The 15,149-nt window shown below is 44.5% G+C and overlaps 1 protein-coding gene across 2 annotated transcripts in view; it reads right to left on the bottom strand.

The window, feature by feature from the left end:
* Positions 1-14,268, bottom strand: part of AKAP13 (A-kinase anchoring protein 13) — a 153,432-nt gene extending 139,164 nt beyond the window's left edge. For both annotated transcript variants that reach the window (XM_055002140.1, XM_055002142.1), the window contains exons 1-3: positions 14,174-14,268; positions 4,976-5,159; positions 1,708-1,897 (exon numbers count right to left, since the gene is read on the bottom strand). In XM_055002140.1, the coding sequence (XP_054858115.1) occupies positions 1,708-1,897; positions 4,976-5,136 (351 nt within the window). In that variant the 5' untranslated portion in view covers positions 5,137-5,159; positions 14,174-14,268. The remainder of the gene's footprint in view (positions 1-1,707; positions 1,898-4,975; positions 5,160-14,173) is intronic.
* Positions 14,269-15,149: the final 881 nt, after the last annotated feature.

Raw genomic sequence — 15,149 nt, 5'->3', positions numbered from 1 at the left:
GCGTGCGTGTGTATCCTTTCAGCCCTCCCGCTCAGTTGCTCTGCGATTGCTGGACGATTGCCGGACCTGACTCCATTGACACCCAGCCCTGATAGAAATGTACATGCGCTGACTGTATGAACAAACCGAGAATGTTTCAAAGTTCTTCCTGTTTCCAGTCCCACATTAACACTCAAGCATCCCATTCACAACACACACACAAACACACACATGCACACGCACGCACACACGAACACACAAGTTGTCTAGGATTGCCCTATAGAGTCTCTATTTGCATCTGTACATCCCCTTAGAGCTCCATCTACTGGTGGTGGATTTTAAGTTTGTGGAATGCTGATTTGACTGGGGTGGGGGAGAACTTGGCAAGCGGTATTTTCCGTACAAATCTCTACAGCCATAGTATGGGTGAAGACAGTGCAGGAGCACAAGAGCTGACCCATATCAGCTGTCTTTTCCCTCTCATCTGCCTGTCCCAGCTCTTTATAAGCTAAGAGATATGATGGAAGAGTCCAATTGCCGAGCTCTTTCAGCAGCGGATTGATTGATCTGAACAAGAGAGAAGGGGGAGAAGCAGAAAAATAGCAAGTTTAGTACAAACACTCTTTCTTTCCTACCCCAGCTCTGCCCACAGGTCTCCTGCTTGCACCCAACATTGCCAATCTCTAAACACGCAGATAATCAGTCTGAGCAGAAACATTTTTCCTGAACTAAAGTATCGTGCGGACTTCTGTCTTAAGCAACTAAAGCACATACATAGGGCTGGTGGAGCCTAGCGGGGTTCTTCAAGAAGCAAATTTTGGTCCCCAGGAAAGCACAGCAAGTTGTCAGTTACTTTATCTAGATCTATAATATCTATATCTCTAATATATTATCAAGGCAAGGGGGCACCTTTTTTACCTTGTGCAACAAAATGTCTTCAGCTTAGAATATCAGACTAGCACTATGAAACCCGGATTCTAAATCCCAGTCTGCTGTTGAGATCATTTCTAATTTTGGGAGATCTCCAGGCCCCACCTGGAGGTTGGTAACCCTACCTCCCACTATGGTAGGAGGTCTCCTGCCAGCAGTCCTCATTGCTCACCATCACTCCAAATGGCAGCAGGAAAAAAAATGAAGGGCGGGGGCAGTGACTTTGGCTGCATTTCAATGCCACTTCTGGGGAAAATCCAGAAGTGACGAAGGGTTGCTCTATGAATTGCCAGAGACTCTGTGGTTTTACCATAAAGTTTCTAGCGATTCCTAGAGCTGCCCTATGTCACTTCTGGGTTTTCCCAGGAAGTGACATAGCAACACAACCAACATCGTGCTTGCCTCCAACCTTCCTGCCAGTTGCCAGCAACTTTACTCACAGGGTTGTTATTCTGAGAACCAAGTGGAGGAAGTGAGGATGCTGTTGTAAGCTGCTTTGGCCCTCATGAATAAAGCCGTATAAAAACCTAAACAAAATCCAGAAAGCTTCACGACAGTGGAGATTCAAACCTGGATCTACCTGAGTGAGTCCTGGGTCCAACCACTTACCCTCATCCTGCCTCCACCTTGACAGTGCATGCCTCAGGTGTTTGCTAAGGCCCACCCTGTCTTCCAAGGCCCCTGCTCTCAAAACCAACCCATTAAACCCATTTCCCACTTCCCAACAAGGGGGTAGGGGAGAGAGACTGTTAAAACAGTCACAGGCAAGTTATGTGCCGAAACAACTCCTTCCCTCACCGTGAGTTGGCAGCTCTGGATATAGGCCTGGAGACAGCTGATGTCATTCTCCACGCCAGACCCCGTTCCTCGGTTCACTTCGTCCGTCAGAGTGTAAACGTTCAGCCCACGGTGGTACTTCACGGAGTACTCCCCAGAATGCACTGTGTGAGACAAGGTTTTCCAGGAATCCGGTTCACTGGCTCCTTCTCTGAAACAAAAGCGGGGGGAAATCATGCATCTGAACCCTTTCCAAGCCCACATTATCTCTGCTTGCTTTTCACAGCTGCCTTCTCTAAAGACTTCTATAAATGGGTGCAGTGTTGAAATCAGGCTGTGGGGGGGCGGGTGTCGAAATGTACAGTTTCTGGAAATTCTGAAACTTTTGGAGGGGGGGGGACACAGTTTACCCTACAGCGAGTGTGATGTCAAAAAGCCCTGTAGGCATCCCCACGAACAAATCTCCGCACATAAGATGGCTCGGCATGGCAGGCTAGATTTCTGCATGTGGAGAGTTTTGTGGTTCTCCCCGTCCCCGGCCGATTTGCATTCAGAACATTCAGATATGTCAAGGCCACGCCTACATACTGAAGACCAGGAAAATCTTTGCTACATGCTGAATACGTAAAAACAAGTCTTGGACCGCAGCCACAGAATCCATTTTGCCCACAGACCACCTCCGTTATAATGGACTCGGGTTTCCTCTTTTGTTTACTGCATTTGGGTCAGACTGAACTTGGCAGCTGCGTTCCATCTCTGACACAACGCACAGCTTTGCCTTGCCTTCCCATCAGCTCATCTAGAGCTTCAGATCATTAAAAAGAGAGAGGGGGAAAACCTGGGCAGGTTTTGGACCACTGGATACAGGTAGCCCACCTTTCGCCAGATCCTACCCGTGGTTTAAAAGTCTTTTTTATTAGCAGAAACTTGAGATAATAAATCACAGGCTTGTTCCCCCAAATGAACTGCCCTAACCTTGAACACAGATCCCCAAAGATTTAAATGCAACCTTTAAATACTCTGAAGGGTCCAAAAAAAAATACAGACTGGTGGGGGGAGCAGTATTCCTTACGGACCCATTTATCCCTTAGCATTTCCTTAAAAGTGCCAGAGTCACAATTAGACGCAAAGAGATTACAGGCACTTAAATTAAGCGGCTTAAGCAGCTTACGAAGACGACGTTTGGCAGACCCATTTTCAAGCTGATGGGAGGGGAAGTCAGAAGAGAAAAAGAAGGTTGTTCGCCTTAGAGATTAAGGTTGCTCCCTATGGACACATCTACTTACAGCTGAGTTGGGGACCTGACAGAATAATAATTCAAGAATGACTTCCCCGTGCATCCCGAAATCCCACAAGAGAATTACTAAGTAATATTAATTACTTAGCCCACAGAGCATGTTGCCTACTGAAAGTCCATGTGAAAACACAGTGAGAAAACTCGCTGTTCTGTCTTTCCTTGCTTCTAGTCAAGCCATGCAGAGGGCAGGTGATTCTACTGTGCATCTCTGCATCTGGTGTGAGACAGACCATATCAGGAAGAGGAACTGTGGCTTGCCAGGTAGAGCGTGTGCTTTGCAAACAGAAGGTTCCAAGTTCAATCCCCAGCATCTACAGCTAAAAGGATCAGGTGGTAGGTGATGTGAAAGATCTCCATCTGGGGTCCTGGCAAGCCGACACCAGTCAGAGCAGACAAGTGTGATCGTACTTTTATTTTACTTCATATATACCCCACTTTTCCTTGCAATGGACCTTCCAAAGTGGCCCACAAGATTCAGCCCTTCTCCATTTTATCCTTGCAATGATCCTGTGAGGTAGGTTAGGATGAGCATGTGTAATTGGCCTGAGGTCCCCTAGCTAGCTTCCATGGCAGAGTGGGGATTCGAATCCAGGTCTACTAGATCCTACTCTAACCACTACACCACACTGGCTCTGCTCCTGATAGATCAGAAACTCACTTAGGGTTGCCAACTTCCCGGTGGGTCTCTAAGCAAACAAGGGAATCCACCCGGATAGTAGAAAACCAAACTTCCCGGTGGGGCCTGGAGTTCTCCAAGAATTACAACTGATCTCCAGACTACAGAGATCAGAAAATAGCAACATTGGAGGGCAGACCCTATAGCAACACATCCCTGCTGAGCAGCCTCCCAAGCTCCATCCCCAAATCTCCAGGAATTCCCCAACCCAAAGTTGGCAACCCTAGATTTGGTGAAGGCAGCTTCCTGTAGAGAGACTATGGTCGAATCCACATTCACCCATTACCCGCATGTTTATCAGATATCTTCCGTTTGCCTCCAATCCGAGATTTTTCCTCTTTGTTCACATTTCTGCTTCCAATCCGTCTTTCTCGCGCGTCCCTCCGGTCACACGGCCACTCGAAAACCGTTTTTTTTGGGCAGGACCTTTTTCCCCGCCCATTTTTTAAAAAAAATTTTGAGCGCACTTTTCCGTTATTTCGATCTTGCCTTATAAAGAAACATCATTGAAGATAATGATGCCTCTCTTTCCCCCACTGACAGTACTGATGGCTCTCTCCCGTTTCTTTTTTGGAAATTTGGAAGCATGTGGGAAGCTTTCGTGGGCATTTCCTATGCAGGACAGTTCAGTGCCTGAATTTTACTGAAGTTTCACTTCCTTGGAGTGTCATTATTTCGATATTTCGTAATTTCGATATTACAGTAATATAAAATAAAAAAAATAAAAAACAGTTAAAAAGGAAGTTTCGCGAGTCCGTTCTGAGGATGGATTCACCCCAAAATGATTTTTCAAACTACCAGATTTGATTCAGAAACAGCATAATCAATAAATCCAATGCTATGAAGTCAAAAACAGTCTTTTGCAGACTACGGAGCACTTGCAAGTTGAATCAGCCAATAGGAACTCTCGGAACGACCGGAGAGACAGGAAGGGGGGTGGTTTTTAAAAAAACAGCATAAATTGCGCATTGGCCCGTTCACGGCCACCGTGAAACTCCCGTTGAAAACCTGTGACCACATTCGGGAGAAATGCGAATGAAATGCGTCTGTTTAATGAGGTAATGTGACCGGCACTCGGGATTGCATGGGGAATGGGGGGAACATGCAACTTAGAATGAGTAATGTGGATTTAACCTATGGCTCAGTGCCAACCATCTGCTTGACATGCAGAAGGTCCCAGGTTCGATTCCTGCCGTCTCCATTTAAGAGGCTCTGGTTAGGGTCAGTGCAGAAAGAACCTGTAATTGTGGTTAAAGCAAAAGGTCAGAGCAGATTCAGGCACGAGAAGACCCATCCATATCCAAAGCCATCCTTACTGTGTCAGAAGCTGGTGCAGCTTGTGATAGCCCCTCTCCAAGGCCAAGCTGACCGGAGTGGCTCCTTCGCTGTTGGGGACACAGAGGGCTCCTCTCCCACCCGGCTGCTGTAAGAGGAACCATGTCAAGCGCAGAAGACCCAGCCTGACTGCGAAATGCATCAACGTCTCTCGGGGAACATTCTCTGGAAAGAAATCCGAAGAAAAACCAAAAAGGTTAGGACCTCAGGTTAAGGCCAGTATGGTCTCTCGAAACCTCCTTGGCAGCACGACAGCGTGTCAAAAGCCTAAAGTCAAGAAGCCTCCGATAATGAAAGCATATAACCGAAGCGTGGCATTTAATGGGTTCAATCTCAGCAAGTATGTCCATCAACAAATACAATCATCGATACAGAAGACTGTAAAGATTAAAGTGCAATTGAAACCTGAGACATTTTTGTGGGGAATGATGGACTTTCAGTTGGAAAAAAGTGTCAGCACTCTCTTTTTATATATGATTACAGCAGTGAGACTACAGTGCGCTCAAAGTTGGGAGAATTCACCCTGCCTATAATGGAGGAATGGCTGACAAAGATGATGGAACTGACGGAGATGGCAAGGCTTACTTCACTGATCAGAAAAAGAGTCAATAAATTCATTTGTTAATGAATGGAAACCTTTCATAGACTATTCAGATAACAACGATTTGATGATTTCTGGATTAAGGGATTTTGACATTAGAAAAAAGCAAGCTTTTAATCATTACTTAGTGAAAGTGTAGATTTGACATGATTACAAATATTTGTTTTGGACAAATCTGGAAACCTTTTAATTTAGATTTTTGTTGTTGTTTTTCTGTATTATGTATGTTTTTGTATGTTGATTAGTTGTTTGTGTTATTGGTATACGTGTAATTGAAAAAAAAGAAAAGAAAGAAAGCATGTCCATCATTAACCATTGCTGTTCTTTATGCAACCTCTTGCCCTCAAACTCACCCCACAGGTCAACTTCATCCCTAGGTCAATTCCCTGAAGTCTTGGCTGTACAACTTCAGATAGCAGGTGTGGGAACTCATTAAATCAAGCGCTCTTCCATGTAAATGAATACCTTGCAATGGTCAGGGGAGAGAAGCTAGACGAGATGCCTTCTCCTGATTATCATCATATCAGAAGAAAAAATACAGCACATACAAAGTAATTTCACTGGCAAGAGAGCATCAGCCAGCGCCAAACCATGATCTGACAGTACATTCACAGGAGGGCCATAGTGTAAGGAAATGGTTCAGAAATATGCTTTCGTAGATGGATAGGGAGTGTAGATTATATTACTGCGTACTGTCTGTTGCTGTAAGGATGCTCCTACTAGGTAATTTCTGCATCACTTAGCATGACATGTTAAATTGCTCATGCTATTTCAGCATGAGTCATTTTAGCTCTGTATCAGATTTCGCCTTGTTTTCAGATGTTATGCTACCCAAACCCTATTGCATGGTTTATTGGATGTCCCAACCATAGATCATGTTGACTTAAATCCCAGGGGTTTTTTTCTGAGAAAAGAGGTGGTGGAACTCAGTGGGTTGCCCTTGGAGAAAATGGTCACATGGCTGGTGGCCCCGCCCCCTGATCTCCAGACAGAGGAGAGTTTAGATTGCCCTCCAGTTCGCTCAGCGGCACAGAGAGCAATCTAAACTCCCCTCTGTCTGGAGATCAGGGGGCGGGGCCACCAGCCATGTGATCATTTTCAAGAGGTTCCGGAACTCTGTTCCACCGTGTTCCCGTTCAAAAAAAGCCCTGCTTAAATCTATGCAATCTGCTCTGAGACTCAGTAAAGGGGGGAGGGAGGGGGGAGGGAGAGAGAGCGAGAGAGCGAGCGTAAGAAGAGTCCGGCTAGATCAAATGCATTAGTCCATAGCGTAACTAGTATAACAAGTCAACAGGCCTTATCTGGATCTATGATTATGATTATGATTATGATTATGATTATGATTATGATTATGATTATGATTATGATTATGATTATGATTATGATTATGATTATGATTATGATTATGATTATGATTATTCACAAGTGGCTGCAGAACTCTGCAGGGTAGCATCAGCAAAGAGCTGTGGCTGCCCCAAAGAACAGAACATGCCACCCAGCACTCTCTGTAAAGATACTGCTTTGTAAAGAAATAGTATTTTTACATGAAGCATTTTTTTAAAAAAAAGCCAAACCTCAAAAAAGAAAAAAGTGAGAGACATCACCAAACATGAACTCAAAATACATGCAGATGCAACCTAAGCAAGACAAAACCATTTCTATTCAATGAACAGACCTGTGTAACCCAGAAGCCTGCATACACTCTTACCCACAAAGAGCAGAATAATCAATGGTACTGCACCTCTCAGTTTTGTGACCAGCTTCAAATACCAAGTCTACATCAGTCCATATGCATCATTCAGTATTTGGTAAAAAGCTCAGCATTTTATCATTTCTGTATTTAGCCAGGACTTATGGGCTTCCTTGGGAAAAAAAGTTCTGCCAGTTTTGGCGTCTATGTAGCTTTATAAAACACAGCTGCAGCAGAGCAATTAGGCTAAGGGATCTAGAAGAACACCCCCAAGCAATCTCATGATGATTTTTTAAAAGAAAGTTTATACAACCAGATTAACTAAACAAATGTACGGTGAGAACGCACGACACCTCTGGCATGTAAATGGGAAGATTGCATTCTTATGTTGATAAAGCATAGCCAAGAATGCTTGGGGCTTTGTGCTTTAAGAAGGGCGGGGGGGGGGGGGAAGAAAGCTCAACTCTGCAACATGGATCTTCTATGTAGATTAAACAAAAGTTGCACACACTTAACTTGCAAAAATTATTCCTGTCTTTCCAAGTCACAGGAGCTAGAGAGGGTGCTGAAGCCTTGCTGTCAGAGACTGGGGTTTTTTCAGCCCTCTTTGTGGCTTCAGAGATTTCAGCAGGCCACACCTGTACACTTTTCAGCATAACTTTGCAATCAATCATAAGGGCTAGGAACTTGATTTTTAAAAAGAAAGTAACAAAAGAAATTGCCAGGTGGCAGAACACAAGTCCAAGTGCCCAGCAGTCACCAATGCCCTTTTCTAAAAGGCTGTTAGGTCCTGGGGCTTGCCACTACATAGAGATGCCAAGCGTCCTGCTATAACCGGAGACTTCCCAGCATCCCGGCTCCTCGCCTGCTGGCACATCAGCCACCGGTGGAAGGAAATGGGGGGAGGGAATAGAAAGTGCAGTAGTGCACTGACGTCACTTCCACTAAAAACTAGTGTGACACAGTGGACGAGTTCATCTGACGCTTGCATACTCTGTTAAGAGCGTGGGGGTTATACTGGATTCAGCACTACTGCTAGGAAAGCAAGTCAAGGCAGCTGAAAAAAAATGCTTTCTCCAACCTCACTCTAGCATGGAAGAAGGCTCCTACCTCGACACAGCTGTTCTGGCCACCTTGATCCATGCTACGGTAACATCAAGACTTGACTATTGTAATGCAACGTACATAGGTCTCCCAACTAAGTCAACTTAGGAGACTCCAACTGGTGCAGAACAATGCAGCTCGGCTTTTATCAGGAGCAAGCGGGAGCATGCAATATCACCCCCATTCTGCAATCTCTCCATTGGCTACCTATCAGTTACCAGGCTCAATTCAAGGTATTGGACATCATATATATATAGCTCTTCACAGGGCCTTGGTCCAACATACCTATGGGACCGCCTCTCTCTCTATGTTCCTCCATGGCAGCTTCGCTCATCGGAACAGGGTCTCCTGCAAGTGCTACCCTGCACATGGGCAAAATCAACAGCTGCCCATACACATGCATTCTCTATGGTGGCCCCCACCCCTATGGAACAGCCTGCCTGAGAAGCTCAGGAGAGCCCCCACTCTCCTGGCTTTCCACAAACAATGCAAAACTGAATTATTCAAGAAGGCTTTTTACTCAGATAGGAGGGTGTACTGTAGGACGGTGGTCTCAAAGAGATGCTTCACTAAAGAGACAGACCACAGACTTCCCCACCATGTACTATCTGTTGCTTCACATATGTGCTGCTATATACTGTCTGTTGCTTTAAATATGATCCTACTGGGTAGTTCTATGTTGTTTAATGTCAATCTTAGAACTGCGCGCTCTGTTTCAGCATTTCTTCAACTCTGTATTGGATTTTTGCAGAGGTTATGTCTTTGTACATTTGCATTTATACATCTTATTGCATTATTCATTGAAATGTCCTTGAAACTGACTGTACTAATCTCACACTCTGTAATCCACCTTGAGTTTCAGTTAGAAAGGCGGACTATAAATGACAAAATAAATAAATGTGTTCTCCAGACATCTCAAACCATCACTTGTCCGAACAAAAGAAAGCCCATTCAACTACTGACCTGTTCCTTGCATTAAATGCTTAAATACAACCACCCACTGGAAATATACTGCAGGTTCCACTGAGGCAGGGAAAGGAGAGTCTCGCTTGAAAAGCTCGAGTAGCTAGATTACCATTCCACTCGGCCATATCATACATACCACATGCTCTCTCACCAGCCCTGAATTTATTTTACTCATTGCAATCAGAAAGGACCCCTCTCCCCGCCCCGCAGGCATGTGGGCATTTCATAATAAAGGATCGCAAGAACTCTGTTGTACAGAATCTGCTTCCTGGTGACATTTAATTCCAGATTAACTTCTGAAATCCTTTCTAAGTCTCGGCAGCCATAACAGATTCATTTCAGCAGCCCTTTCCCCACCTCTCTGCTACGTTCCAACATAATCTTGACTATTTTCTTCATTTTCTCAATAAGCTCAGAGCCGATCACCAGCTCCAGCTTTTCTAAAAACCAGCAGCTTAATGTCTGACCTATCAATTCGGCCCTTGCAGACATATTCAAAAGGGCCGTGTGTCCTTTGGTCACGTCCCACGAACTGTGAGAAGGGAGTCCTCCTTTCCAATGTTTTCTTTGCTTACATGATCCAAAGGCTTACATTTCAACCATTAACAATCCTCCTCAGCTTGCTGTAAAGGACTACGACATGGCAATGTTTTAAGTGTTCTGCACCTGGTTAAAGTGTCAAACTAGGATCGGGGGACCCAGGTTCAAACCCCCATTTTTCTATGGCGCTCAGAAACCTTCAGCCAGTCACTTTCCATCAGCCCAAACAACTTCATGCCCTGACCTGGATGGCCCAGGTGAGCCTGAGCTTGTCAGATCTCAGAAGCTAAGTGGGGTCGGCCTTGGTTAGTAATTGGAAGGGAGACCTCCAACGAAGACCAGGGTTGGTTGTAGAGGCAGACAATGGCAAACCACCCCTGTTAGTCTCTTGCCATGAAAACCCTGCCAGGGGTTTCATGGCAAAGAGACTAACAGGGGTGGTTCTAGGCAAACAAAGCAAGAGGCACCCCCAGCGTCAAAGCCAAACAACTTGGTGGTAAAACCACACTGGAGGGAGAGACAATAAATATTCACTGATTAATTTACAAATTAAGCCAGCTATGACTTGAGGGCACTCTCCACCACAACCAACCTCACAAGTGGCTGTTGTGATGATAAAATGGAAGAGAGGAGAACAAAGTTGAAAGCAACTTTGTAAATTGCTTACAAAGTTGTAAGTTGTAAGCAACTCCACTGGGAGAAAATGGGGTATAAAATGGGGTATAACTAAATAAATAAATAAGATTTTTTTTTAGAATTATTATTATTATAGCATGCTCCAAAGACATGCTTATCATCTCAGTTACAATAGGGTCCACATGGCAGTTGGCTATGTTTCAGGCCACACTGCTTTTTATCTGTCTGTTGAGTTCAAGGACCTTGAGTCTAATGACTTTTGTTCCGTACACAATGCAGACTGAATGTTGGTAAGGAGAAAAAAAATACAGAGTGTGAAATGATGCCAAGAGCTATAAACAGGTACCTGGGCCAGCTTAGCTTCTAAAACTGAATAGGATTGTGAATGCTGGAGCAGGGAAGGGGTTGTTACAAGCAAATTTCTTCAATGATAATCTCCACCCTTGCTTTGCAGGGCAAAAGACTGTGCCCCATGCACTCCTGTAGTTACTCCTATAGTCACTGGAGAGCCAGTCTGGTGTAATGGTCAAGAGCGACAGGACTCTAATCTGGAGAACCCAGATTAGAACTCTAATCTGGAGAACCCAGAATTCCCAGATAGAAAGGGAAAGAGAGTAAATGACGGTTGGAGATATTTCCATAGGAATTTGCTTCCAAAGAAGAGCGAGTCTTGGTGTAGTGGTTAGGAGCGGCAGGACTCTAATCTAGAGAGCCAGGTCTGATTCTTCATTCCTCCACTTGAAGCAAGCTGAGTGACCTTGGGTCAGTCACAGCTCTCTCAGGGCTCTCTCAGCCCCACCCACCTCACAGGGTAATTGTTGTGGGGATAATAATAACACACTTTGTAAACCGCTCTGAGTGGGTGTTAAGTTGTCCTGAAAGGGCGGTATATAAATCGTATGTTGTTATTGTTGTTGTTTGTAATTTACTCTAAAGGAGACAGAAATTAACTCACTGTTCCACTTTTGGCTACTGAACTGGGCTGTTCAGCCAAAGATCTAGATACAATTTTCTTTGCTGGGGGACAATGTTATATATTACTGAAAGAGGGGCTATTCCCCCCACCACACACACACACACACACACACACACACACACACACACACAATGTAGCCACTGAGACTAGATCTTTGAATTTTGTTCAACAAGCACGTACAAATATTTGTTTTAATGACTGCGTCATATTACCGAAAGATAATCAACTATTTACTAAACTGAGACTATGGTACTTTGGCCACATGATGAGAAGACAAGTCTCACTGGAAAAGTGAGAAAGAAAAGCCAACAATGCTGGGGAAAGTTGGAGGCAGTAGGAAAAGAGGAAGACCCAACAGGAGACAGATTGACTCAATAAAGGAAGCCACAGACTTCAATTTGCAAGACCTCAGCAGGGCTGTCAATGACAAGACTTTTTGGAGGTTATTCATTCATAGGGTCTTCAGAAGGGATCTGATGGCATATAACACGCAACTGATTGTCTAATAAAGAGAGAACTCCAAGGTTCCTCCATATGATGATCAACCAAGACAAGTACCACCCCCTCTAATCTCTGTCCTGTAGCATGCAGCTGCAGAGAACCTTTAAGGAATCCTAGTATCTATCTTGCCACTTGCTGCATGGAATGTAGCGTTCGCCTGCATTCCCATTCTTAATTGCAAAAATATTATTCATAGGGTCCGCAAGGAGAAAAACTACATGGGTTGGGGAATAGAGGGAGGGGAAAGGGGGTAAAGCCACTCTTCCTTTTTCTTTCTGCAAGGGTCGCTTCTGCTGAGGAAACAGGTAAATTTCATTCCCTTGCCCCTCCTCACTCCTACCTACCTACACAGATGTCCTGCTGCATGGATCCCACAACCACGAGAATATGCTTTCAGGAAGTCAGAAGGGGCTGCAAGGATGAAGAAGAATGCGGGGGAATTTCTGTTCCCAGAGGCGGGTACATATTGCTGGACCCAGAGGCTTGGCTGACGCCCCAACTGAACTGAATGAATTTTCTAGGACATATGTTGGGGCTGAGAACAATGGAGGAACCTCTTGCTCCAAATAGTTGATCCCAGTTGTGGGAAGATAATTTGTAGAGCTAGGGGTGGTGGGGAGGCAGCAGCTTCTGAGCCCAGTCTCTGAACAAAGATGCAGAAGGGGGTGGGAAAGGATTCCTGGGGCAGCTACCTCTTATCTTCATGCCTTGGGTATCATTCTGGCTGCAAGGAAAAGTTAAGCCATCGTGAGCAAGACTCTGCCAAGGTGGCATATAAATTCCCTAAATATGCCAGAATCCTCTGCAGCCCACAGGAGTTCCGTGGCTTATCTGAGGCCTCTTGAACAGACAGGTCAACTGTGAGTTTTGGGGGGAATTAGAAAGTTTGAAAAAGTGAGACGATATGCAGAGCGACTGGTGCGCATTACGCTGCTGCAAGCATCCAACAGCAGTGTGGCTAAACTTCAGTTCCCAAAACCACTGAATACACACAGCACTGTGACCGCTCAGTTAAAAAAGGTACCGTGTTCAAGTTTTGTTTACAGAAAGAACACACGGGGGTGGTTACACAATAGCCTGTGAGCCAGCGGCTCCAAATACCCAAGTGGGCAAAGACTTCAGCTATGTAGAAGAAAGTGAATTTATCCAAGCCTAAATCTGAAAGGTTCCTGACATGTTCCACGTGCGCGCACACACACACTCTAAAAAGCCACATTAATCCCTGGGGCCATGGAAAACAACTTAAAGCAATTAAAGATCTTAAAAACCCCAATGTCAATGTGAACTTCATGCAAGCATCTTGAAAAGTGCAGCGGGTCCGTCAAGATTTTCTAGCATCTGCTTTCAAGACTCTGAGCTTGCTTCATCAGATGTCTGGAGTGTACATGCATGGAAGAAATGTTTATACTTAGAGGTGCAAGCAACAGAAAGACAGGACAGGTTACAAAAAGACTTTCACTAAAAAAAAGAATTCACACTATTCAAAGTATATAAGCTGGGGAGAGTAGGATAAACTTGCAATCTTATCTAAATTGGGGAAGAAGCAGTAGAAGGAAGAAAGAATAGAATCAACTAACTTCCATAAAGGATGGGTCATGGATGGGTAAAGCATGGGTCATGCTGTTACTCTCTTGTCACTGTCTTCTGCCAACAGGTTAAGACTTTTTTGTGTTTTGTTTGGCATACCTACAGTAAACTGTCCTCCCTTGTGTGTGTGTGTATGCCTATATGTTTTTATTGTGTTTATATATTATTTAAATATTATTTTAATGTTTAAAATATTATTTTAATGTTTTAATTATCTACTGTTCACCACCTTGGGGACCCTGTTTTGGGTGAAAAGGTGGCATATAAATGTGTTAAATAATTAATAATACTGGCATCTATACTGTGTGAGAGAAAGTTCTTATTTAAGTGGTGGGGGGGATGCAATATTCAGTCTCTTGGTAGATCCCAGTTTGGCACTCGCTTGTCTTAAGCCATGCTAGTCTTTGAAGATCCCACTGGACTTCCATTTGATTATGCTTCAGCAGAATAACACAGCTTCCCCTCTGAGATTCTTATACTAGATTGTTTTGGCTATCCTTTGCCACTACCCTCTCCACGAAATCTGAGACTCAGTACCATCAAATGCAATCAACAATCAACGAGCAACCACATCTTACCATTTAGGGTATGATCTGCCCCTAGTACATTCCATCCTGTCGGCAGCTTCAGGTGACGGAAAGCCAAAGCCACTTTCTCGTCGAGAAATTCCACATCTCCGGAGGGTGGCCTGGACCGGTCCAGGAACCTTGTGAAGTTCAGAGCTTGCTGGTTGCCTGCACAGCTCGCCAAGAACTGGGCTGCATCATAAGCTTCATCTTGAACAAACTGGAAGCTGCCTTCGGCAACCACCAGAACAGGGAAGCCTTGCTTGACGGCACAAAGAGAGACTTTCACCGTCTCACAGCAGTCGTGGCCTGTGAAACAAAAGTAAAACAGGGAAGCAATGGAGAGGGTGCATTTGCGCAGATCGGTAACACCTTTTGTTCTATACTGATGACCACTTTAGGGTACAGTTGCCAACTTCCAGGTGGAGCTTGGGGGGTCTTCTGAAATTGCAAATCATCTCCAAATGACAGAGATCAGTTCCCCTGGAGGAAATGGCTGCTTTGATGCCTGGAGTCTATGGCATTGCACTCTGCTGAGTTCCCTCCCCAAACTTTTCCCTTTCCAGGCTCTACCTTAAAATCTCCAGGAATTTCCCAACGCAAAGTTGGCAACACTACTTCAGGAGTAATTATTCCATCACTTAAACGTCTACCAGTATAAGTGCATTGTAACTTAAGTCACACCTGTTCCCTTCTAAACCACTTTCAATCTGTTCTCTGCACTGTGGGAAAAATAGCATAGCTATTCTATATGTCACGCTTTCATATGTACAAGATTCTCATCTGGCACAGAGTATTTTGCGACACCCTGGTTCAAATCCCCACTCTAAAATGGGAGACCTTGGGGTAGTCACATACTTACAAGCCTAAACTACATTACAGGGTTGTTGTGATGATAAAATGGAGGAGAGAAGAATGATGCACGTCAACATTATGGGAAAAGCTGGGGTATAAGTAAATAAATAAAATAATGTGCTCCCAAAAGCCA

Source organism: Eublepharis macularius, chromosome 18 (genome assembly GCF_028583425.1).
Source record: "Eublepharis macularius isolate TG4126 chromosome 18, MPM_Emac_v1.0, whole genome shotgun sequence".
Taxonomy (NCBI): domain Eukaryota; kingdom Metazoa; phylum Chordata; class Lepidosauria; order Squamata; family Eublepharidae; genus Eublepharis; species Eublepharis macularius.
Note: the sequence above shows the minus strand (reverse complement) of the source record. Positions and strands in the feature narration are given on the sequence as shown.